The 27,117-nt window shown below is 46.5% G+C and overlaps 1 protein-coding gene across 1 annotated transcript in view; it reads right to left on the bottom strand.

Moving 5' to 3' along the window:
* Positions 1-4,654: 4,654 nt before the first annotated feature.
* LOC309889522 (very low-density lipoprotein receptor-like) overlaps positions 4,655-27,117 on the bottom strand; it is a gene marked incomplete at its 5' end in the record, with an annotated part of 40,377 nt that continues 17,914 nt past the window's right edge. Inside the window, one exon of the mRNA XM_082782370.1 lies at positions 4,655-5,529. Within this exon, the coding sequence (XP_082638496.1) occupies positions 4,946-5,529 (584 nt within the window). The 3' untranslated portion in view covers positions 4,655-4,945. The remainder of the gene's footprint in view (positions 5,530-27,117) is intronic.

The following is a 27,117-nucleotide window of genomic DNA, read 5'->3' as shown; positions in this document are numbered from 1 at the left end:
GTTACTGATATGACTGTGACCACATCTCACCTGCCCTCAGTACAAGCATAGCAGATAAGTTCTTTTTCTCTGACCTCAGAAGGACTTTGGTAGACCTGATAAAACTGCCAGTGTTTTATCCAACTCATTTCTCTGCATTTCCCAAATAAAAGTTGTGCTTTTCTTCAGCATATAGAATAATTTTCCTATATCTAAACTGAAATTTTTCAGTACTTTCTCATATATAGGCCCAGTCAGCTGCCTGACTATAATAACGACAGCAGCAAATTATCATAGCAGTGGAGCAACAATAATTTACGTCATCTGATCATTTTTCACTGAACCTTAATATTGCAATATATCCTAGATACGGTCTAGAAAGTAATGAAAATTTACTGAAGTTTCTACTCTGCCTCCTAATGAACCAATTTCATTAAATTAAGAACATACACTTTAATTCACCCAAAAGATCCTGTAAATGCTAGGAATGTTTGTCTTGCATAGTCACAGCTAACCTCCAGGGTCAATGGAACAAGAACTGGCCTTTCATATGCATGAGGCAGCACAGTGCGTGTGTCCCTTACATTCCTAAGTATTCCTAAGTATTAAGTATTCCTAAGTAATTAGAACCAGTGATTGTTCCAAAGGAGAAGAAAAGGAGGAAAAAAAATGACTCCTTTCTCCAATACTTTGTCCCCACCCCCACTTTCTCAGCATTACTCAAAGCACGCTGTATGGTAGAGCAGAGATACCAGCTGGCTGTCAGGTCAGCTTTCCCTGCCCAGGAGAAAGCAGCATCCAGCGAGAGGGAGGCAGCAGAAGGGGAGAGCGGATGTTGCCAAGTCTTTTGCCTTGTGGAGGGGGGCTAAGTGGATACAACCCTAAGCAGGAATGACTCGAGCACAAAGGTTAGTCGCGCTATTTTCAATGTCCTTCTGTGAGGCACCAATAACCATGGATCCCATACTAGTTTTACTCTACTTACTCCAAACAACTCACCTTTATTCATCCATCCCATTACTGTAAACTCAAAATAGACTTGCTGTCTCCAGTTGATGAATACAGGCCAAATATGGTGGCTGTGCTCTTTGGCTGCAGTTTGAATGTTGAGAGCAAGAACATTTCATTCAGTGTAGGATCGCCAAGTGCTTGTTGCAGGAAGTTTGTTATCACTCTCTTGTTGGAATATGAAAGAAGATCAATAACTGAAAAATAAAGTTTCAACAGCAGCTTAAATACAATAATGAGCAGAGAAGAACTCTGCCTGAAGGTTGTTCATCCCCATGCCACCCTGTAGAAGATTGCACATTCTTCTCTATTTCCATATAGATACTCTAAAATTACACAAAATGTCCTTCCTAAAATAAGGAATATAAAAACAGAAGTGAATAATATGAAAATATTACATAGATTTTGTTGCAACTGACTACCTTTCTGTGACTCTTTTTTTTAAAGGAATTATTGATAATTTAGAAAAACAGAAATAGTCTTCAATTTGATGTTCTCAAATACTTCCAGGTAGGTCTCCAAGATTCATGTCTTTTGCGATGCACCTCAACAGAAAGCTTTTCAAACTATTTCTGCTTTCATAAATTCAAATGAATATTTTCATTACATTCAGAATCCAGCATCAACATTTTCAGACAGATTTCCAGTGTGCTTATCCTAAGAAATATTTCGATGACATTTGCAGGGCATCAATTAAAATGCTAAAGAGCCAGGTAAGTAATAAGATATTAATAGCCTCCGTCTCACTTCACTGACTTCTGAGAAGACATAATATATAAATAAGACTCATCTTTCCCTTCTGGCACAGATAACAAAGAAAGACAGGCCTGACAAAAAAAAATAACCCTGAAGGCATAGTGAAAGCTGTTTCCAATTTTTCTTTTTAATTTTCGCACAATATATCAGCAAAGAGTCTAAGTATTATAAGTATGCCAGCTATCCCCCTCATAGCACTGAAACAACAAGCTGGGTTATTCCTCGGTGTTCCTAAATCTATGATGTCTCCAAACTCAAACTATTACATGAGGCTTCTTGGTAAACTCCTATTCCAGCCTGCTGCCATCAGAGCAGTATATACATTATATCCTTCCAATGAAGACTGATAAATGACTATACACAAGCACTATTTAAGTATACAGGTATATTTAGTAGTTGCATACCACTGCCACTCCAACAGGCCTATCAGAGCTGGGACATCCTTTTCCCTCAGAGACGGACCATCACCTACAAAGCTGGGACCATCCTACTAACCCAGTGTTTCCATACTGAAAATGAGCTGAAGGGCACTCAAGAGTGCTCAGAGGACAATCATATGGGCACATGGTCCTACCCACAGCCATATGGTAAACCTTATTCCCTTAAATTAGAGCCCATCTTTGTGCTGCTTCCATTGCTCTTTCTGAAGCATCCATTCATTTGGACACTGATGTCATTTCCAAAAAAGAAGTGAAGATGTTTTTCCATTCATCTCATAAAAGAATGTAGATCTTAGCTCAAGTCTATACCCATACTGAGTTCAAGGATTCTACAATTCTACTGAGAGTTTTCATAGAATCACAGAATCATTAAGGTTGGAAAAAACCTTCAAGATCATCTGGTCCAACCATCTCCCTACTGTTATAAATGGCTCAGGATTCAAATTAGGATTAAAATAAAAATAGGATTTATTGAAAGAATATAAAGGAATAGAGGTAAGCAAACAGCGCTGGGTGCACCGGGAGTCTCCGCTCCACCAGGACGCACACCAGTTACATCAAGCAGCTGATTTTTATGCTCCTAGACTAATACATATTCATTACTACTTCTAAAAAAAATAGATTATTAAAATTAGCTTCCGGGGTGCAGTCCCTCCTACTGGAGCATGCGCAGTCTCCTCTGGGGTCTCTTCTGGGGGTCTCTAGGGGTCTTTCATGCTGAAGGCTCGTAGTCTTCCTCTCCACCTTTGTACTTACTGGGCACCATACCAAGTTTACGGAACATCTTCTTCAAGTCTTGTCTCCCAGCCGCCCTTCAGCTTCTTTCTCCTTCCTCTTTATCTCTTGCCCCCCCCCTAACCAGATACCAAAGATCCACATAGTATCCCATAACAGTCACTAGTTGTTATCAGTTGTTCTGAAACTCCCAGACACACGAGTAATTAAAACATTCTTCCCCAGCCATTCACAGACACATCTATAGCAGTGTTAGAAATAGAAGTCCGGAATAACAACAGCAAACAGGTTCATAAATTTAAGAAGTGATAAATTGACTAGAATGAGGGGGAGACTGGGACACACTGCATCTGTGGTTCAAGAATTAAATTGCCAGTGCAGGGCCCAGAGGCAGACAGGATTCAAACAGAATTGTTCTTTATGGACACGAATTGTTAAAACATTCCTCACAATCCCTTATCTTCTTTTTAATATCAACAATTCGTGTCACTTCTGTTGTTAATAACTGGATTTCATCAGTCCGTTCTTGGAGGGTCCAATTCTTAAACATCATAATTGACATATCCCCTTCCCTTTTTAATGAAGTTATTACAAATGTACTATTTATCACCCGGTGTATTAATAACGTAAGGCAAGGTATCATACAAGGTATATAGAATAACATAATTACACCACATGACAATAAAAATAACACTCTTTTAACCCATGGTCCACCAGGCAGCCATGAAAATAAATCCCATTCCATATCCTTCCAGGTTTGTGTTTGCTCGCTCACCTCCCCCCCTTCCTTCTCTGGGATGGGAGAGAGAAATGGGAAAGTGAAGCCTGTGAGTTGAGATAAAAACAAGAAAATAATAACAATAATAATAATAACAATAATGATGATAATAGTACTACTAGTAATAATGTGTACGAAACAAGTGATGCACAATGCAATTGCTCACCACCTGCTGTCCGATGCCCAACCTAACCCCGAGCAGTCCGGCCCTCCTCCCAGCCTGCCTGCTGGCAGGACAGTGAGAAGCTGAATTTGGCTTGGTCCTTGGCTTGGTGTAAACACTGCTCTGTAACAATTAAAAACAATTAAAACTCCAGCATATTATTAACATTCTTCTCATCCTAAACCAGAACATAACATTCTATCAGTTACTAGGAAGAAACACCCTTTTTATCAATCTTTAAACAGCAATTACTAAAGCAAAATTTTCCACAGACTTCTCCTTCTTGTGCTAGTAAATAATCCAAAGCTAGGCAATTTTGATACAAAGCAGTTCTCATCTTTATAACTCATTTAGATCAGTTCTCATCATTTATAACTATTTCTATTACAGCTAATAACCTAATTATTCTATTAAGTATATATACTGGGGTCCTATAGTCCCAGGATCTGTCTGTCAGATACGTGTCCCATGTATCTGGATCATATTAGGCAAACGCCTTCAGTCAAGGAGTTAGGCCTGCTTTCAGGGTCAATTCAGGCTTGTGTTACCGTTCGGCCTGTCAGGGTGATCCAGCTCCTGGAAAACGAATCACAATTTTATATAGGTTTAAAAAAAAGTTTTTTTTTATGTTATTTTCTCGGGACAACCTGATCTTAGTGTGGGAGAAGTCCGGTCGAGGCCCTCTCACTCGGCAGTCAATACCCATAGGGGTTGCCTCCCTCGGTAGACCATACACACCACAGTGGAGGGTCCTGCCCCGGTCTTGCCTTCTCCCTTTTCTCCCTTTAGGCTTGTCCCCTTTATTTAGCATCCTTCATTCATGCAGAGCCTCGTTGCCAGAATATTAGTTCTCCCTTAGCTTGAGTTTCAGTTTCCCAGGAGCGGACTCAACCCTCCAAGTTTCAGTAGTTACTGGTCCTTTTATTCTGGATGCGTGGGTCCCTTTCTGCAGTTCTCACAGCTGTTTCAGTAGTCAGTAAAACAAGGTACAGTCCCTCACATCGGGGGTTCAGTGATTCTTCCCTCCCATGGCTGCTTGTTGAAACACTTTCTTTTTTATCTTCTGACAAGTTAAATAACAGTTATCTAATTTGCTTTGCCGTATGGCCCTTTCCAGGTTCCTGTAGCAGGATTCATCTGATAGCCACGGCTACATTCACATTTGTAGCCACATTTCAGGTTGATACAGATTTGACTACAGATACCAGGGTTTTGGCATTCATCAATATCTCCGCAGGTTCTCTTGTCTACAAGCTCAAACCCAGCTGGACAGTCACATTCATAGCCAATAATGAAATCTCTGCAGATGTGGGAGCATCCACCGTTGTTCACCAAACATTCATTTATGTTGCATTCCTTCAGAGGCTCATCACCCCAGTCCTTGGAGTCTCTCTGGTGGTTACACACTTTATTGATATCTATGCATTCTCCACTTCTGCACTTGAATTTGCCAGGTCCAGAGCACTGAATAACATTGTTACAGTTTGCTTCATCAGTGCCATCCAGACAGTCTCTCACACCACTGCACTGCCTACTCCTATGGACACAGTTCCCATCTTCACATCTGAACTGGTCTGGCCTGCAGGTCCAGGAAGGGCAGTTAATTTCATCACTTCCATCCTTACAATAAGGATCTCTGTCACATCGCCACTTCTTGTAGATACATTCACCTGAGCCGCACTGCACCTCACTCACAGAACACTCAGAACACTTCACCAGAGGTGCAGGCTGGCAGCCACACTGCTCCAAAGATTCATCCGAGTGGTCGGAGCAGTCACCTTGACCATTGCAGACAAAGCTTTTGGAAATACATTATCCACTACTGCATGTGAACTCTGCTGCACTACAAGTCTCATTGCCACCATTCTCTTCATCTTCTCCACTGTCACAGGCTTTTTCACCATCACATTTCCATGACACTGTTCTCATATGACACAGCTCAGCACTTTCGTCAGACCCATTTTCACAGTCCGGATCCCCATCACACTGCCATCTGTTTGGCACATACTGACCACTGTTGCACACAAAATCAGATTCAGCACACATCTTCTTCACACAAGCACTCTCATCACTGCCATCTGAGCAGTCTTCACATTTTACTCTAGCACCGTCGGCAGCAGTGCACAGTCAGGCGAAGGCGAGCAGCAGGCAGAGCGCCCCGCACCGTCACCTGTGTCACTTATACTACTCCTATTACCCATGCTGTTAGTGTCAGTGGCATCCTCCTTTTCTTTTTGCCACTGACCCACTGACCATTCACCACAAATGGATGAGACACATGATTACTAGTTAGGAAAGAGAGTGTAACGTCTGCTATACGGCTGCAGGCAGTGCCAGCTGCAACCTTAGGTTTGTGAAAGAGCCTGCCGGTGGTCATTTGGCAGTGTAATCTGCGTCTCTGCACTCCTGCCCTGCAATAGAGCTAAGTCGTCATTAGTAATGGTTATAACACCAATCTGGGGACTAATAGTCTTTTTTGCATTGCAAGATAAACCTTTTATAAAAAGAATGCTTGAGTGAAGCAGCACAGCCGCTGCTGCCGCTGCCTCCATGGTTACGTCAGACAGGCTGCAGGGTCCTGATGTCCGCACCACTGCTCTGTGCCGACTCGCCTCACGGTGAGAGTCGACTGCCGGTGTCCACTGACGCCTCTGATCTCCCGTAGCAACTCGATCTCGGATGTCCCGCAATTACTTCAATTTCCCCGCGTTTTGCAGCTTCTGTCAGGTCTATTCTTTGTCTCTCAGAGCCGGCCGTGGCTCTGCAGCGTCCCAGGGCTCTCTCCGTCCAGCGGTAGTCCCTCCGTAGTTTCTCTGGTCTCCCAGCGCCGCTCCAGTCTCTCGGCGCCGCTCCGGTCTCTCGGCCTGTTCAGGTCTCAGCGAGTCCAGGTCTCGGCCTGTGCGGGCCTCATATGTTGCAGGAAGCACAGCCGAAAGCACCAGTAGAGTCAGATCATGCTCCTGCCTTTTTCTTGTCACAGTCAAAACATTTAAGAGCAAAAATAGGATACACGAGATACACAAGATACACCGGGCCCATATATTAGGCACCACCACTCAAACTTGGATAAAACAGCACTTCTTTTCAGTCTGTCAAGCACTTCGTTCATCTCTGCCCACTCCCCTTGCGGAGAGTACAGAACCACGGATCGGAACTCTGCACTCGCTTTGCAGCAACGCTGCGTCTCACTCACACAGCACAATCGCACACGGAGGCCTCCAGCACATCTCATTCATACTACAGGAATATAATTTAGAATGATAACCAACCAAACCAACCAAACAAGTATTGTCTCTGACTGTGTTCTTCGTGAAGTGACTTGTAACACTTTGTTTCAAACCCTTACACTTACACAAATACTTTCAACACAAAATACGTACAATATGCAAATATTACAATATACAAAATTTCAACACAAAATACAACACAAAATACATACATAAAAACACATACAATTATTAACACTCCAGTTAGTATCCCTCCAGCAGCTGAAAACATACCGTTTGTCTACAGTTTCAGGAGATCTTTGCTCCTGCGGTGAGCAGCTGAGAGCGGAGTCCCCTCTGAGCAAAACACTCAAGGTGCACCTAGGGGCGTCCACGCTGCAGCCGATCCCACAGCCGAGCAGAGTGTCTCCTGCCTGGCTCACCAAAATGACTCACAGAAAGCTGACCCCACAATCCGTAAGATTGTAAAGTAGGTATGTTTACTCAGTTCCATGCAGCACGGGGCGGGTAGTCCCACCAAAGTCGTACACGCCTAACGTGGCAAATTGCTCTAGTAAAGAGTTACATATACATGAACATTCCTATACATATACATATTCCTAACCTGTCCCTTTGTGAACAGTCCTCCTTATCTCAGACCCCTTGATTAAAGTCCGAACTGTGAGGTTGTTTTTGATCTGGTTCTCGGGGTCCGAGAGGCTCCTGTTATCTGGTGGTATAAGTGCAGCACAGGCACAAATGTAGCACATATTCATTCTTAATCAATTGCTCTCTAATTTCTAATTCCAATGTTTCAGCTTGCTCTTTTCCGGATCCACGGGTATTCTACTATTAATGTTCAAAGCCTGACAGACCCCGTCCTCCGTGGATCAAAATACATGGGATCTTAAGGGTTCTTTTGGTCATTCTATCATATAATACTGGATCATTTTTAATTTACTCTTTAATTTTCTGGGGCCCCTATTGTTCCAATTTCTAATCATTGTTCATAATGGACTTTTTGGTCATATATCTGGTAATTTGCTCCCTTTCTGGTCCTTGGTCTTCTATTTTATCTGACCCATCCGGGAATTTTACTAGTGGCAATTCCCACAGCCCTTGGTTGCCCCCAGTGAGAGTGTCTTGCAGGGGGTTTAGGACCTATCACGCACCCACGTATCACTCCATTCACCAGCCCAGCCCCCCCCGACAGGAGATTAGAACCGGTGAGAAAACAAAAAGACCTCCACGCTGACTTTAGAAGTCTCAGTTACACTCTCACACACAAACACGGGCAACCGCACCTTTACCCAACCGGACGGTATCTTACGAATCAGTCGTCTTCGTCCAGAGTCCAACCGGACGGTATCCACAAGCGTCTTCGTCTGGGATCGAACCAGACGGTATCCAAACGACTGTCGTCTTCATCCGGTTCGATTCCGGACACCGGAATCCAACCGAACGGTATCCAAACGACCCTGTCGTCTTCGTCCGGATCTTCGCGCGCAGAATTACGGGCAAAAAACAGCCGGCAAGGGAGCTCAAAAAAATCAAATTCTTTGCTTACCTTTATTCAGGTTCAGGATGGCATTAGTCCTGATCTGACTCAAACAGGAGCCACCAAATGGTGGGGCGCCTCTCCTAGATTAAATCAGAATTCAGGAACTATAGCCATCCTGGACGAGCCCCCAAATTGTTATAAATGGCTCGGGATTCAAATTAGGATTAAAATAAAAATAGGATTTATTGAAAGAATATAAAGGAATAGAGGTAAGCAAACAGCGCTGGGTGCACCGGGAGTCTCCGCTCCACCAGGACGCACACACCAGTTACATCAAGCAGCTGATTTTTATGCTCCTAGACTAATACATATTCATTACTACTTCTAAAAAAAATAGATTATTAAAATTAGCTTCCGGGGTGCAGTCCCTCCTACTGGAGCATGCGCAGTCTCCTCTGGGGTCTCTTCTGGGGGTCTCTAGGGGTCTTTCATGCTGAAGGCTCGTAGTCTTCCTCTCCACCTTTGTACTTACTGGGCACCATACCAAGTTTACGGAACATCTTCTTCAAGTCTTGTCTCCCAGCCGCCCTTCAGCTTCTTTCTCCTTCCTCTTTATCTCTTGCCCCCCCCCTAACCAGATACCAAAGATCCACATAGTATCCCATAACAGTCACTAGTTGTTATCAGTTGTTCTGAAACTCCCAGACACACGAGTAATTAAAACATTCTTCCCCAGCCATTCACAGACACATCTATAGCAGTGTTAGAAATAGAAGTCCGGAATAACAACAGCAAACAGGTTCATAAATTTAAGAAGTGATAAATTGACTAGAATGAGGGGGAGACTGGGACACACTGCATCTGTGGTTCAAGAATTAAATTGCCAGTGCAGGGCCCAGAGGCAGACAGGATTCAAACAGAATTGTTCTTTATGGACACGAATTGTTAAAACATTCCTCACACTACCACCAATGTCGCCCACTAAACCACGTCCCTAAGCACCACATCCAACCTTTCCTTGAACACCCCCAGGGATAGTGACTCCACCACCTCCCTGGGCAACCTGTTCCAATGCCTGACTACTCTTTCTGAGAAGAAATGTCTCTTTGTTTCCAACCTGAACATCCCCTGGCACAACTTGAGGCCATTCCCTCTAGTCCTATCGCTAGTTATCTGCGAGAAGAGGCCAACCCCCAGCTCCCCACACCTCCCTTTCAGGTAGTTGTAGAGAGCAATAAGGTCTCCCCTGAGCCTCCTCTTCCCCAAACTAAACAACCCCAGTTCCCTCAGCTGCTCCCCATAGGACTTGTGTTTCAGGCCCTTCACCAGCTTCGTAGCCCTTCTCTGTACACGCTCCAGGGCCTTGATGTCCTTCTTGCACTGAGGGGCCCAAAGCTGAACACAGTACTCGAGGGGCGGCCTCACCAGAGCAGAGTACAGGGGGACGATCACCTCCCTTTTCCTTTTGGCTACACTGTTCCTGATATAAGCCAGGATGCCGTTGGACTTCTTGGCTACCTACACACACTGCTGGCTCATGTTCAGGTGAGCATCGACTAGCACAGCCAGGTCCTTTCCTCTGCACAGCTTTCCAGCCACTCTGCCCCAGGCCTGTAGCATTGCATGAGGTTGTTGTGGCCAAAGTGCAGGACCCGACACTTGACCATGTTGAACCTCATCCCACTGCCCATTGACCCAACCTGTCCAGGTCTCTCTTCAGGGCCTTTCTACCCTCCAGCAGATTGACACTTCCCCCCCAGCATGGTGTCATCTGCAAACTTACTGCGGGTACACTCAATTTCCTCACCCAAATCACCCTACGCAAAAGGGATTGGGCCCTTGGCCTGCATGCCCTTGTATATTGTTGTTAAACAAGTAAGAAACATACCTAAGATGAATTGGACAAATTCTCTCCCTTTCACTCAGTTCAGATTTACAGCACCCCAGGACAATCATGGCTCCCACTGAAACCAGTGATCCAGACAGCAGCGGCGAAAGGCCGGGTATTTCAGCACATTTGGTCCACAGAAAGCAAAACAGTTCCTCAAACAAAAGACTGAAATGCAACTCACTACTCTGTACAACACCATTTTTCAGGCAATAACCATTACTATACAGCTGTGTCCTCAAATGGAGCACTGGAAAACAGCACTTAAGACTGACAGGAAAAAAGTTAGCTATCACATTTTGTTCAGTCCTTCTAGTTCTATTGGTTGATTTCATACAAAACACAGGAGTATTATAAAAGTAATGATTAGACACCAGCAAACTTCTGTCTAATCTTACAGAAAATTTTAATTGATTTCTTTAAATTTGTATATTTAAATGAATGCTCAAATTAGTCTGCTTGATAGTTGCATTCCATAAAGCATGCTGCCTGATCTAGATCCTTCGGCAGCATGTTACTGAACCCTCTCTCGGGGTATCTTCACTAATAGCATGTAGAGGTGTGAGAATCTATCCTTTGCTTTAACTTACACGTGTGCTAGCAAAAGTGGCTAGCAGAAGAACAGTGGGATTAAGAAAACCTCATTCTCCACCCTAAGTAGAGCTGGCAGGCTCAGCACCAGGACTGCTGTTTAACGGGGAGGGGCGTCGGCAGGCCTATTGGTTGGGCTGCCCCGGGCTGAGGGGGTGGGAAGGGGCAGGGCCTGGCCGCTGTGGGGCGGAGGGGGTCAGGGTGCAAGGTGGGAAAGGGTCCGCCCGCGGGGCCCCAGCCGGGGATAGCAGGCGGCTGGGTGTGTGTTGGGGGGCGACAGTCTGGGTATGGCCTGTGGCATTTTCAGTAATTTCTAATGTGTCTGAGATATTTACAACAGCTTTTTCTAATTGGTGGTTGATGGAATCCTGTGAGTCTCATCACGAGGGGCTTATTCGAAACAGTATGTGTTTGTCTCCATAAGGTCCGGACTATTCCCAGAGGTGGTTCAGTGAATATACCCCCTCGAGGGCTAAGATAGCCCCCAATACAGTGACCCTTCCAATTTAAGGGTAAGCTTTTTCTAGCATGCCCATCTCCACATAGCCAATAGAATCCTTTTTGTAGCTTGCAAATTTGCATGAGAGAATTGAGGCCGTGAGATCCTGAGCTCGTATCCTTTTTAACAGCACATATTGTGACTCCTACACCATTATCTCTAATTTTAGTAACATTTCTGCCATACTACAGTTGTCAGGTTCCAGGGCTAAATAACTAAGTGGACCTGTACCTACGCATGGGGTTTTATCGTTTAAGCATCTGGTGTATATGTTAACATTTTTGTGTGGGAGTAGTTCAAATCTCTCTCCTAGATGTTCACGATCATCCTTGCCAAATGGACATGTTCCATTTCTTAGGTGCGCAAAGGTCAATGTCCAATTCATAATTCTAGGTTGCCTCTAGGCAGCACTGTGCATACCCAACAGTCAGGAAGGTTGAAACTATTACTCACTGCCTGAGTGAGTTTCACATAGGTATTGTGCACCCACTGTTCAGTTTCCTTGACCAATGATACCATTAAGACCGTGAGAAATGTAACCTTCCAGGTCACACCTGAGTAACCTTCCATGGGGTCTTGTGTGCCTTTTTCACTCTGGTGTAATGGATCCAGGCATTCTGCTCCTTGATTCTGATCGCTGTGACCTGGAACGGTCCTTCCCACTGTGGTTTCAAGGTCTTCTCTGCAAGAGACTTTATATACACATAATCTCCAGGTTGTCTATTGTGCACCGGTCCATCTAACCCTCTACCCGGAGTCCCACTCACATGCTTTCCAATTTCATTAAGCTGTTTACCTAAAACCACCATATAGGAGGTCATAATTTCATCCCCAGCTTGCATGGATATTCCTCTTTGTATGCCATAGGGTCGCCCATATAATATTTCAAAGGAGCTTAGCCCTTCCTTTGCCCTTGGTCTAGTTCGTATATGCAAAAGGGCTAAAGGAAGATACTGAGGCCAGGCCAAATTTGCGTCTTGTCCTAATTTCACACTTTGTTGTTTGATTAAGTGGTTCATTTTTACTACTTGGCCACTCGACTGAGGACGATATGTGGTGTGAAGTAATTTGTTGTACCACTTTTGCCCCTGTCAGAGGATATAGTTGCTGAAACCACAAAATGAGATATTATTTCTTGTATCTTAATTACCTCCCCAGCCTTGGCTGTTCTAGTCGGGAATGCTTCTGGCCATCCTGAAAATGTGTCAGTTAATACCGACAAATACTGATACTCCCCTTTTCTTGGGAGTTCAAAAAAAATTAATTTACCACTGTTTGGAGCTTGATTACTTTTATACCTGTCTAACAATGGTATACAAATTAGGCCCTATTCATTTTCTATTTAAAAACTCTTATACTACTTCAGCTCCCCAGAATGCTTTATTATGTTTTCCAATCACCATTCAATTTAAAATGGTATCACAATTCTCCCATCATTTATTTACATTAAACCTGCAGGTAACATTTTCTGTTTACATCTTAGAATATTATACTTCATTTTCTAAAGCTTTTGTTAATGCCTGGTTTTCTGTTCTCGGTACTAGTGCCAAAATTTGACTTTCAGATGCCTGTTCTGCCACCCCTTTGGCTCCTGCATCAGCCAATCTATTCCCCCTTTCAATATCAGTATCCCCTGCTTGATGTCCTTTAGTGTCAACTTTAGTAGGCAGGTATACTGCTCAGAGCAATTTCAGTATCTCTTCTGCATGTTTAAAAGTCCTCTCTCCTTCCAAATTGCCCTGTGTGCATCCACCACACCCAAGGCATATTTCAAATCTGTCCAAATGTTTGGCAGTTCAAAAGCTCTTATCAAGGCGATGATTTCCATCTTTTGGGATGATGTTTGTTCGCCTCCTGTGAGGCGAAGTCCCTGGCAGATGAAGCTGCTTCCATCTATATACCAATCCTCCACGTCTTCTAGGGGTGTATCCTTTAAGTCTGGTCAGCTGGAGCATACCATGTCCATGGTCTTGATGCAATCATGAATGGGTAATCTGGAAACTCTGTTACTAAGGAAAGAGGCTGGGTTCACAGTATTAGTGCCGAAAAAAAAAAAGTAAACTAATAGTCCATTATACACATTCCTTTTCTTCAGTAGCTATCATTTGCGTATTGCAACAGTGTCCCCTTTTCCCGAAGGGGCCTTTCAAGCTTCAAGATCACAGTTCCCGAATATGGTGAGGCTATTCTTGAACCCCTGTGGTAACACTGTCCAAGTAAGCTGTTTTCCATCCTCTATTAGGATTTTCCCATTCAAAGGCAAAGAGTTTCTGGCTTTCAGTTGCCACAGGCAGGCAGAAAAAGGCATCCTTTAAATCTATTACCATGAACCAAACTTGACTGTTTTTCACATTTTGTAATTCCAATCATTTTTTCCAATTTAAATTTCAAGCATTGCAAAAAATGCCTTTTCCTGTAGTGTCTTCCAAAGACACTAAGTAGCATCCTAGTTTAATGCCGTCAGCGCTGTAATAAATGGCTAAGTCCCAAATAGGGTTACAATTAAAGTTTACAATTTATTAAATGAACAGAGGTAAGCAAACAGCGCTGGGTCCTCCAGGAGTCTCTGCTCCACCAAGACGCACACCAGTTACATTGAGATTCTGATTTTTATGCTCCTAGGCTGATACATATTCATTACTACTTCTAAAAAAAACAGGGTTATTATAATTAGTTTCCAGAATCCAAACCCTCCCACTGGAGCATGCGTATCAGTCTCTGGTGGTCCCTCTGGGGGTCTCTCGTGCTGATAGTCTTTCTCCCTCTTGTCCTTCTCCTTTGTCCAACTTGGCTGTGTGTCAGAGACTTGTGCAGCATCCCCTGCAAGCTTTGTCTTTTAGTTGTTCTTCAGCTTTCCCCTTCTCCTTAATCTCCTGGCCAGATATCAGAGACTTGCATAGTGTCCCATGCAATAGTCATAATAGCAGTTATTCTGAACCCCCCCCAGATATCATAGACTTCAAGGAAAAGCCTACAAAAACATTGCCCTTCAAGCTCTCTATTGACACAAAATGCTCAAACATTCCTTTGTAAGATACAAGAACTATATACATTAACCACTCTGTTTTTCTTAGACTTGTGGTTATACAAGGATATGTAAGACAGAAGGTCACATTCATCATACCATGCGGCCCTAGCATTGTTCCATATTGACACGAATCAGATGAACACATTTCATAGCACTCTATTGCTACTTAAGATTCTCCTAACTCCCTCTCTCAGGGTGACCGCCAGGTGCTTCTGCCAGTCAGGAGCACACAGTGAACTAACAGCACGCAGTGAACTTCCCAACCTGCTGTGCTCCCCTCCTCATCGCATGTGTCCCTGTGTGCCCCCAGCCCCGCAGACAAACCTCTGCCACATCAGAAGAAACCTTTGAATCCATAGCTGCTCCCCTGCCAGCTTGCTGCCCAGCACACAGTTGGAATAGCTGGAGCTGTCTGATGCTATTTACATCACAAGAACAAGAGCAACAATGGAGGGAAAATATTATGTTAAAGAGCAAAGTAGTGTTGATTAGTGTTCAGCCACATCCGGTGGTGCGTACAGCTAACAAGCACTGAAGAGAACAGCCCTCAGGGGGCTCATTGTGTGCAAGGCAAGACACAGCACGCTGCGCAGGGAAGGGTCTGCCTGCATGGCTGTGCAGGGCACAGGTGTGGGCTCCTCTCCAATGCATGCAGTAGGATTTTCAAACACCTTCAGCTGGCCTATATTCCACCTACCATTTAGTGGCCCTCACATGTGGCGTATACCCTATACCGTTGAACACGCTGTACTCCTTAGCCTATTCGTGTAAGCATTGACCCACTCCTTCAGTTGCCTGTTTCTTTCCCTGTGTGTTTCAAGGCTGGAGAGCACTTCCCCACATATCCAATGTGTCCCAGCACAATGTGCTCCCACATCCTCACCCCACTACTCTTACGTGTATGTCTCCATGCAATAAGAAGTGCCTCGGTTTCACTCCCACCATTCCTGCCCATGTGGTGGAAGTGAGAGCATGATGTGGTGGTACCAGCAGGCTGTCAGAGAGCAGCACAGCAGAGTGAGAAAAACAGAGCAGTGGGAGCAGAGCGTTACAGAGCAGGAAGAAAGGAGTAGGGCTGGAGGTAAAGACATGGAACAACAACAACAAACAAACAAAAAAAAACAAGTGAGGACTTACAGTGCCACAAGCTTCCTAGAAGAAAGTTCCAGTCCAGGACTTGTCCCTGAGCAAGAGGATGGAGATAGCACAGAATTTTTGGAGAGGCTAATACCTGGACCTAGAGCAGCATTGATATTGCTCTACATTCTATGAGCATGAAGGAGAAACCCTTAGTCACCAAAAAGCGTTCTTCGAAAACACAGGTTTAAACACCCAACACATAAACATCTTGAAGATCTGCAAAATCATCACAGCTGCATATTAAAGTATTCAGTGACAACAGCTGACAGAAACAAAAAATGCTAAAAGGATGGTAAAGTTTTGCTTTCACCTATCTAAGGGAAGACTATCAATTATTTACAACCATTTACTCTATAATTTCTTTATCAGAATGTAGGAAACATTTTCTTGAAAAGTTCCCTTCTCTATCAAAAATATCTAATACATCATTTTAACTTATTTTCCACTTCTGATTTAGTTACCGTAGAGTGTTTTGGACTGATACAAATCAACCCTATGGGAAGAAGATCTTGTTTGTAGCATTATATACTCATTAGTATTAGATTAGTGAGAGCCAAATTCTGTTGTTGCTCTACCTGCTTTCTGGTTGTGCTTATTCACCAAGAATACCCATTGAAGCAAAATGTGGCAAACAGAGCATGCTGCATAACAAAACAAAGCAGAGTAAGTTCACAATGTCTTTGTTTAACTCCATGTTTAAATGAACCTAGCCAGTACATAAAAAGGTCACTGCAAGTTTTCAAGTTTTCATTTCTACGTTCAGTTTCATTACTAGAGTATGTTACAGTCCGAAGGAGATTTTGTGTTCAAGCACAACCTTCTTTAAGGGATTTCACAAAGTATAATGTTTATCTGCTGTCTGGATGGGACAATTTGACCTTCTAACAATCATTTTCAATAACAACAATAGAATATTATCTATTGCTTTTTCACTCTTATGTATTCCCTGAAGAACAAACTCCAGCTTACCTTACTGGATGTTAATATTTTGGACAAGAAACAGAAAGTGGTTATTGGGCATGGGTTGAGATAAGTAGGAATGCTAGTTGTGGGAGGTTTAGTCCAATGGTAACTATTATTAGTCTGAGTTGGCTGGGTGTTGAGAAAGCAATAATTTTTTTAATGTCATTTTGGGTTAGGGCACACATGGCAGCGAACAGGGTTGATAGGGCACCTAAGCATAGGCAGGTAGTTAGGGCTGTTTGGTTGGTGGCTAGTATGGGGTGTATGCGAATGAGTAGGAAGATTCCTGCTACTACTGTTGTGCTAGAGGGCAATAGGGCTGACACGAGGGTGGGACCTTCTATCACTGCAGGTAAGTTATGTGTGAAGTCCGAATTGGGTGGACTTTCCTGTGGCAGCGAGGATTAGTCTCATGAGGGAGAGGGTTGGGGTTTGGTGTGGGTACATGGTTTGGTGGATTTCTCAGGTGCTGAAGGTTGAGGCCAGTCATGCTGTCCTGGTTTCAGTTAGAACAGAATTAATTTTCTTCCTAGTAGCTGATGGAATGCTGTGTTTTGGCTTAGGATGAGAAGAGTGCTGATAACACCCCGATGTTTTAATTGTTGCAGAGCAGTGCTTATACCGAGCCAAGGACATCTCAGCCTTTTGCTCTGTCCTGCCAACAGGCAGGCTGGGGGTGCAGTAAGAGCTGGAAGGGGACAGACCCAGGACAGGTGACCCAAACTAGCCAAAGGGGTATTCCATACCATCTGACGTCATGCTAAACAATATATAGGGGTGGCTAGCCGGGGAGAGGGGGCCGGACTGCTCGGGGTTAGGCTGGGCATCGGTCAGCGGGTGGTGAGCAATTGCATTGTGCATCACTTGTTTGTACATATTATTATTAGTAGTACTATTATCACCATTGTATTATTATTATTATTATTGTTATTGTTATTATTATTTTCCTGTCTTATTAAACTGTCTTTATCTCAACTCACGGGCTTCACTTTCCATTTCTCTCCCCCGTCCCAGAGAGGGAGGGGGAGGGGGAGCGAACAGCTGCGTGGTGTTTAGTTTGAAACTACTTCAATCTTAGCAGCCTGATCCACCTGCTGGTTGTTTTGATGTTCTTCAGTAGCCCGATTCTTGGGCACATGAGCATCTACATGGCATATTTTTACAGCCAGGTTCTCCACCCGAGCAGCAATATCTTGCCACAATGCAGCAGCCCAGATGGATTTGCATCTGCACTGCCAGTTTTTTTGCTTCCATTGCTGTAACCATCCCCACAGGGCATTTGCTACCATCCTTGAATCAGTGTAGAGATAGAGAACAGGCCATTTTTCTCGTTCAGCAATATCTAAAGCCAGCTGAATGGCCTTCACTTCTGCAAACTGACTCGATTCACCTTCTCCCTCAGCAGCTTCTGCAACTCATCATGTAGGACTCTATACAGCAGCCTTCCATCTCCGATGCTTCCCTGCAATATGACAGGACCCATCAGTGAACAGGGCATATTTCTTTTCATTCTCTGGTAACTGGTTGTACAGTGGGGCTTCTTCAGCACGACCCACCTCCTCCTCTGATGATATCCCAAAATATTTGCCTTCTGGCCAGTCCATAATCACTTCCAAGATTCCTGGGTGACTGGGGTTTCCTATTCGAGCCCGCAGAGTAATCAGTGCAACCCACTTGCTCCATGTAGCATCAGTTGCATGATGTGTAGAGGAGACCCTTCCTTTGAACATCCAGCCTAGTACAAGCAATCGGGGTGCTAGGAGGAGCTGCGCTTCAGCACTGACCACCTCCGAAGCAGATCAAACTCCTTCGTATGCTGCCAATATCTCCTTTTCAGTTGGAGTATAGTGGGCTTCAGATCCTCTGTATCCCCGACTCCAAAACCCCAGGGGCCGACCTCGAGTTTCCCCAGGCTCTTTCTGCCAGAGGCTCCAGGTGGGGCCGTTCTCCCCAGCTGCAGTGTAGAGCACATTCTTTACATCTGGTCCTGTTCGAACTGGCCCAAGGGCTACTGCATGAACTATTTCCTGCTTGATTTGTTCAAAGGCTTGTCGTTGCTCAGGGCCCCATTCAAACTCATTCTTCTTACGGGTTACTTGGTAGAGCGGGTTTACAATCAGACTGTAATTTGGGATGTGCATTCTCCAAAACCCCACAACACCTAGGAAAGTCTGTGTTTCTTTTTTGCTAGTTGGTGGAGACATAGCTGTTATTTTGTTGATCACATCCATTGGGATTTGACGACGTCCATCTTGCCATTTTATTCCTAAAAACTGGATCTCTCGTGCAGGTCCTTTGACTTTATTTTGTTTTATGGCAAAACCGGCTTTCAGAAGGATTTGGACTATTTTCTTCCCTTTCTCGAAAACTTCCTCTGCTGTGTCACCCCACACAATAATGTCATCGATGTACTGCAGGTGTTCAGGAGCTTCCCCCTGCTCTAGTGCAGACTGGATCAGCCCATGGCAAATGGTAGGGCTTTGTTTTCACCCCTGGGGCAGCTGATTCCAAGTATATTGGACTCCCCTCCAAGTGAAAGCAAATTGTGGCCTGCACTCTGCTGCTAGAGGGATGGAGAAAAATGCATTAGCGATATCAGTTGTGGCGTACCACTTGGCTGCCTTCGATTCCAGTTCGTACTGGAGTTTCAGCATGTCCGGCACTGCAGCACTCAGTGGTGGCGTGACTTCATTCAGGCCACGATAGTCCACTGTAAGTCTCCACTCAATATTAGACTTTCACACTGGCCATATGGGACTACTGAAAGGTGAATGAGTCTTGCTGATCACTCCTTGGCTCTCCAATTGACGAATTAGCTTATGGATGGGAATCAGGGAGTCTCGGTTATTGCGATATTGCTGCCGGTGCACAGTTGTGGTAGCGAATGGCATTTGCTGTTCTTCGACCCTCAGCAACCCCACAAGAGAGGGGTCCTCTGAGAGACCAGGCAAGGTAGATAATTGTTTAATGCCCTCTGTCTCTAAGGCAGCTATACCAAAAGCCCACTGGAAGCCTTTTGGGTCCTTGCAATATCCTCTTCTAAGGTAGTCTATGCCAAGGATACATGGAGCATCCGGGCCAGTCACAATGCGGTGCTTTTCCCACTCATTCCCAGTCAGACTCACTTCAGCCTCCAATACAGTCAACTGCTGAGATCCCCCTGTCACTCCACAAATACAGATCGGCTCTGGTCCTTTATAGCTCGATGGCATTATAGTACATTGTGCACCGGTGTCTACCAAAGCCTTATACTTCTGTGCGTCTGACGTGCCAGGCCATCGAATCCACACAGTCCAATAAACTCGATTGTCCCTTTCCTCCCCCTGGCTGGAGGCAGGGCCCCCCTGATCCTGGTCAGAATCTTCTTCGTTTGTGTGTTTGAAGGACTGTCTGCTGGAAGTTGGAGCAGCAAACTTTTCAGAGAATCCCTTTTTCCTTATTGTTTTCTTTTCCAACTCACGTACCCGTGCCTCTAGGGTCACGTTAGATTTTCCATCCCATTTTCTCATGTCCTCTCCATGGTCTCGTAAGTAAAACCACAGGTGGCACGGGGTGAGTACCCACCATATCGTCTTCCTTGTGTGGTGAACGCTTACCCCTGATAGCTGAGACACTGCTTTGTACAGGTGCGGAGGAGAATAATCTCTCTTCAAGTTGGTGAACCTTTTCAGAAAGTTTCTCCCAAGTGTTCTCTTTTGGTCGGTGGACACTGGTTGGTTCAGGTGGGGAGGAAGATAGATTCTCTTCAAATTGGTGAAACTTTTCAGAAAGTTTCTCCACAGCTGAGACGCAGGCCTGTAAGGAAGAGGAGAGACTTTCTTCGTACTGCCGGAGTTGTTTAGCCACTTCATCCACTGTGGGTTCCTCATCCTCTTTCCAGGCCATTATTGCCAATGAGCTGGCATATGATGATGATGCACTCCATACAAACTTCCTCCACATGGGTCGTGTACACCTGACTTCATCTGGATCTTTGGATGTTTGTCCGAGGTCTGGATCCTCATAAATCACTTCCCGTACGGCTAATTCCCTCAGGTACTGGATTCCTTTCTCCATAGTGGTCCACTTGCCTGGTAGACATAAAAGTTCTTCCTTGAGGGGATACCTTTCCCTCACAGCTGAGAGGAGACGCCTCCAGAGGCTGTTAGATTGTGCTCCATCTGCAATTGCTTTGTCAATGCCGGCGTATTGAGCAAGGGATCCCAGCCACCTGGCTTCCCTGCCATCTAATTCCACACAATTGGCTCCAGAGTCCCAGCACCGGAGCAGCCAGGTGACAAGCTGCTCACCTATACAACGACCAAAATCTTTTCGCACATCTTGTAGCTCGCGCTCGTTTAGGCTTCGGGTAGTTACTGTTGATTTTTCGGCATCCTCATCTTCCTCCTCCTGAATCCTTGATGGCCCAGCGTCATCTTCGTCTCTATACCTAGATTTCGCAGAAGACTCTCTGCGTTCTAAACGACCTGAATCTCTATACCATTTTTTCACCTTCTCTACAGGGGCAACTTGCACTGCTACTGCTCGTTTCTCTGACCTTGTTACAGGGTCTGCCACAGAGGTTGGAATACCCTCTGCAGGGTCAACTTGCACTACTACAGCTCATTTCTCTGACCCTGTTACAGGGTCTGCCACAGAGGTTGGAATACCCTCTGCAGGGTCAACCTGCACTGCTACAGCTCGTTTCTCTGACCCCGTTACAGGGTCTGCCACAGGGGTTGGAATACCCTCTGCAGGGTCAACCTGCATTGCTACAGCTCTTTTCTCTGACCCAGCCACAGGAGCTGGAGCAGCTGCAGGAACCGGAGCTGGAGTGGCTGCAGGAACTGGAGTTGGAGCAGTTGCAGGAGCTGGGACTGGAGCGGCTGCAGGAGCTAGAACTGAAGCAGCTGCAAAGTCCACCGTAGGGGTCACAGTGGCCGTTGGATCTGTCACAGTGGCCGCAGGGTCTGTCACTAAGTTGATAGCAGTATCCATGGCAGCTCGATAGGCATGAGCCAGGCCCCAGCACGTTACAATTATTTGTGTTACTTTGGAACTGCCAGAATCATGACACCTTTTTTTCAAGCATTCTGCCAGTTTTTGAGGATTTTGCAGTTGTTCAGGGGTGAATTTCCAAAACATTGGGGGTGCCAACTGCTCTAGATGCCTGCCCATATCCTCCCATACTCCTTGCCACCCACAACTATACTGCCTCCGGGCAGATCTCCGGATGAGCTTCCTAAGTAGTTGTTTAACTTTAAGCAAAACCTGAAGCACATTCAGGAGACATAACAACAAGACCATGCTGGTCTGAGTATCCCAAGGATATTCAATATCTTGGAGAGCTATTGTAACAAGCTCGGAGGATAAGAGGGTGGTGAAGGAGAAAGGGAGAGTGATCCAGGAGGATACAGGGGTGGTGAAGGAGAAAGGGAGAGTGAACGAGTAAGAAAAAATATCTTTCCCTTTCCCCTCCACAGATTGGCTCCCTGATGAAAAAAGGCAATAGGTGTAATTGCTAATAGTTTCCAAGATACAGTTTCCAAAGTACAGAGTCGACGATGTTACTGAGTACAAATACCAAGTTAGAGTCATGACCAGATATCTCATCGTCTCGTAAGCCATTGCTACAACACACAGTACCATAATGATCTTAAACCAGGGCCCGGAAAAAATAAACAACATGACAGAGAGCACATACGGAAAATAATGTGCTATAATACTCAATTTGGAAAACAGGCGCAGCGCAGTTGAGATTAAAGCAATCAGCATTATGACAAGTGACTATTAAGCAGGTCTAATACTTACACCAATTTTAGTTTAACACACTCTGGTCAGATCTGCCGTTATCTCAACCCTTTGAGCCCCACATTGGGCGCCAAAAAGACTGTCGTTGTTTAACCCGGCCGGCAGCTAAACACCACGCAGCTGTTCGCTCCCCCTCCCCCTCCCTCTCTGGGACGGGGGAGAGAAATGGAAAGTGAAGCCCGTGAGTTGAGATAAAGACAGTTTAATAAGACAGGAAAATAACAATAACAATAACAATACAATGGTGATAATAGTACTACTACTACTAATATGTACAAACAAGTGATGCACAATGCAATTGCTCACCACCCGCTGACTGATGCCCAGCCTAACCCCGAGCAGTCCGGCCCCCTCCCCCCGGCTAGCCACCCCTATATATTGTTTAGCATGACGTCAGATGGTATGGAATACCCCTTTGGCTAATTTGGGTCACCTGTCCTGGGTCTGTCCCCTTCCAGCTCTTACTGCACCCCCAGCCTGCCTGTTGGCAGGACAGAGCAAAAGGCTGAGATGTCCTTGGCTCGGTATAAGCACTGCTCTGCAACAATTAAAACATCGGGGTGTTATCAGCACTCTTCTCATCCTAAGCCAAAACACAGCATTCCACCAGCTACTAGGAAGAAAATTCTATTCTAACTGAAACAAGGACACTTGTGCTATAGTGTCCATGGTCAGGTCCACCCCTTGATCATGAGACCACCTGTATGTTGCATCTCTGCTTTGGTGGCCTGAGGTGTCATGGGCCCATCGGGCTATATATAATTCACCTTTATGTTGCCAGTCCAGGTCCACCTGAGCCACTTCAATCTTAGCAGCCTGATCCACCTGCTGGTTGTTTTGATGTTCTCCAGTCGCCCGTTTCTTGGGCACATGAGCATCCATGTGGCATACCTTTACAACCAGGTTCTCCACCCGAGCAGCAATATCTTGTCACAGTGCAGCAGCCCAGATGGATTTGCATCTGCGCTGCCAGTTGTTTTGCTTCCATTGCTGTAACCATCCCCACAGGGCATTTGCTACCATCCTTGAATCAGTGTAGAGATAGAGAACTGGCCATTTTTCTCGTTCAGCAATGTCTAAATTGGCCATTTGCCGAGGCGATCGGCTCCGGGGCAGATGCGTTCTGCAGCGGAGCGGAGGATCGGGCCAGGCAGGGCTAATTTTTCCGGCATCGAGCCTACTTGAGGGAGCCGCCAGGACCCGGCAGCCCTCGTGAGGGAGGCTGACGAGGCGAAGGCGGAGCCAGACGCGCCCCCTCCCCGGCCGTTCAAAAGCTGCCCCTAGGGAGCGCGAGCGACCAGGAGCGCGGCGAGCAGGGCGTGGCGCGGCAGTTAGCGCAGGCAGGGCGCGCAGGAAGGGCAGAGCGCTCCCCCTACACACAAACAACACCTCCTTAACAACAGCCGTAGCTAGGTGATAATGGTCTCCACCAGGCACGGCGCGCTCTCCAGGAAGTCGGTACACACCCAGACCGACTACCCGTTAAAAAATGCCGCAGTTCAGGTCACCGGATGCAAGGAGTGTCTGAGCCTGTTGCTGCCATTGGCGGGAGGCAGAGAAACTGCGTGCGTGAGGTGCGAGCAGGTGGATGACCTGGTCCGCATGGTGGCGGAGCTCAAGGAGGAGGTGGAGAGGTTGAGGGATATCAGGGAGTGTGAGCGAGAGATAGACTTCTGGAGTAACTCCCTGCAGGGCCTCAAGGGGAGGTACCAAGGTGAGACTCCTCAAATGGGGGTGGACCCCCTGCCCTGTCCCCGTCGGGCAGAGGGAGGGGATCTGGGAGCTGAGGAGGAATGGAAACAGGTCCCTGCTCGACATCGCAGGCGACGCCCTCCCCTTCTGGCCCCACCTTCCCAGGTGCCCTTACACAACAGGTTTGAGGCCCTAGAGATTGAGAGGCCGGTGCGTGAGGAAGAGGTAGCAAGTGTTCCCGGGAGGATGCCTAGGGCGAGGAGGTCGACTCCACGCCTCAGGACTGACTCCACCAGGAAAGACAGGAGGGTTATTGTTGTGGGAGACTCTCTTCTCAGGGGAACAGAGGGCCCTATTTGTCGGCCTGACCCTACCCGTAGGGAAGTCTGCTGCCTCCCTGGGGCCAGGGTCAGGGATGTTGCCAGGAAGCTTCCCAACCTGGTACGCCCCTCTGACTATTACCCTCTTTTGATAGTCCAGGCGGGCAGTGACGACATTGAAGAGAGAAGCCTGAAGGCTATCAAACGAGACTTTAGGGGGCTGGGATGGTTAGTGGATGGAGCGGGAGTGCAGGTGGTGTTTTCATCCATCCCTATGGTGGCAGGGAGGGGTTCAGAGAGGACACGGAAAGCCCACCTGTTAAACACGTGGCTCCGGGGCTGGTGCCAATGCAGAAATCTTGGGTTTTTTGATCATGGGGCACTTTACTCAGCACCTGGCCTGATGGCCGCAGACGGGTCCCTATCTTTTATGGGAAAAAGGATCCTGGGCCAGGAGCTGGCAGGGCTCATTGAGAGGGCTTTAAACTAGGTAGGAAGGGGGATGGGGCTGAAGCTAGGATTGTTGGGGCTGTGCCAGGGGGAACGATGGCAAGGCCGAAGGATAAGGCAATGGCCCAGCTGAAGTGCATCTACACCAATGCACGCAGCATGGGTAACAAACAGGAGGAGCTGGAAGCCATCGTGCAGCAGGCAGGCTACGACTTGGTTGCCATCACGGAGACGTGGTGGGACCACTCTCATGACTGGAGTGCTGCAATGCCTGGCTATAAGCTCTTCAGAAGGGACAGGCAGCACAGAAGGGGTGGTGGTGTGGCTCTCTATATTAGAGAGTCTTTCGAGGTTGTAGAACTCGAGGCTGGGAATGACAAGGTCGAGTCCCTTTGGGTTAGGATCGGCAGGGACAACAAGGCTAGTGTCCTGGTCGGGGTCTGCTATAGACCGCCGAACCAGGATGAGGAGACGGATGAGGAACTCTACAGGCAGCTGACAGAAGTTGCAAAATCGTCAGCTCTTGTACTCGTGGGGGACTTCAACTTCCCTGACATATCCTGGAAGCACAACACAGCCCTGAGAAAGCAGTCTAGGAGGTTTCTGGAGAGCGTGGAAGATAGCTTCCTGACGCAGCTGGTTAGTGAGCCTACCAGGGGTGGTGCCCCGCTAGACCTTCTCTTCACAAACAGAAGGACTGGTGGAGGATGTGATTGTCGGGAGCTGTCTTGGACAGAGTGACCACGCAATAGTGGAGTTCACTATTCTTGGCGAGGCCAGGAAGGGGACCAGTAAAACCGCTGTATTGGACTTCCGGAGGGCTGACTTTGAGCTGCTCAGGACACTGGTTGGTGGAGTCCCTTGGGAGGCGGTTCTGAAGGGCAGAGGGGTCCAGGAAGGCTGGGCGCTCTTCAAGAGGGAAATCTTAATGGCGCAGGAACGGTCTGTCCCCAAGTGCCCAAAGATGAGCTGGCGGGGAAGAAGACCGGCCTGGCTCAACAGAGAATTGTGGCTTAATCTTAGGAGAAAAAAGAGGGTTTATAATCTTTGGAAAAGTGGGCAGGCCACTAGGGAGGACTTTAAGGATGTAGCGAGGCTGTGCAGGGACAAAATTAGGAAGGCTAAAGCTCATCTGGAGCTCAATCTGGCTACTGCCGTTAAAGAAAACAAAAAACGTTTCTATAAATACATCAACACAAAAAGGAGGACTAAGGAGAATCTCCATCCTTTACTGGATGCGGGGGGAAACTTAGTTACAAGAGATGAGGAAAAGGCGGAGGTGCTCAATGCCTTCTTTGCCTCAGTCTTTAGCGGCAATACCGGTTGTTCTCTGTATACTCAGTACCCTGAGCTGGTGGAAGGGGATGGGGAGCAGGATGTGGCCCTCACTATCCATGAAGAACTGGTTGGTGACCTGGTACGGCACTTGGATGTGCACAAGTCGATGGGGCCGGATGGGATCCACCCAAGGGTACTGAGAGAACTGGCAGAGGAGCTGGCCAAGCCACTATCCATCATCTATCAGCAGTCCTGGCTATCGGGGGAGGTCCCAGTTGACTGGCGGCTAGCAAATGTGACGCCCATCTACAAGAAGGGCCGGAGGGCAGACCCGGGAAACTACAGGCCTGTCAGTTTGACCTCAGTGCCAGGGAAGCTCATGGAGCAGATCCTCCTGAGAGTCATCACGCAGCACTTGCAGGGCAAGCAGGCGATCAGGCCCAGTCAGCATGGGTTTATGAAAGGCAGATCCTGCTTGACGATCCTGATCTCCTTCTATGACAAAGTGATGCGCTGGGTGGATGAGGGAAAGGCTGTGGATGTGGTCTACCTTGACTTCAGCAAGGCTTTTGACACCGTCTCCCACAGCATTCTCCTCAAGAAACTGGCTGCCCTAGTGTCGTGGTTTAACCCGGCTGGCAGCTAAACACCACGCAGCCGTTCGCTCACCCTCCCCCCTCCCTCTCTGGGACGGGGGAGAGAAATGGAAAGTGAAGCCCGTGAGTTGAGATAAAGACAGTTTAATAAGACAGGAAAATAATAATAATAATAATAATAATGATGATACAATGGTGATAATACGAAAGTAATAATAGTATGTACAAACAAGTGATGCACAATGCAATTGCTCACCACCCGCTGACCGATGCCCAGCCTAACCCCGAGCAGTCCGGCCCCCTCCCCCCGGCTAGC

This window comes from Aythya marila (genome assembly GCF_965140915.1).
Source record: "Aythya marila genome assembly, chromosome: W".
Classification (NCBI taxonomy): domain Eukaryota; kingdom Metazoa; phylum Chordata; class Aves; order Anseriformes; family Anatidae; genus Aythya; species Aythya marila.
The sequence above is the reverse complement of the archived record's forward strand: the minus strand, read 5'-3'. Positions and strand labels throughout refer to the sequence as shown.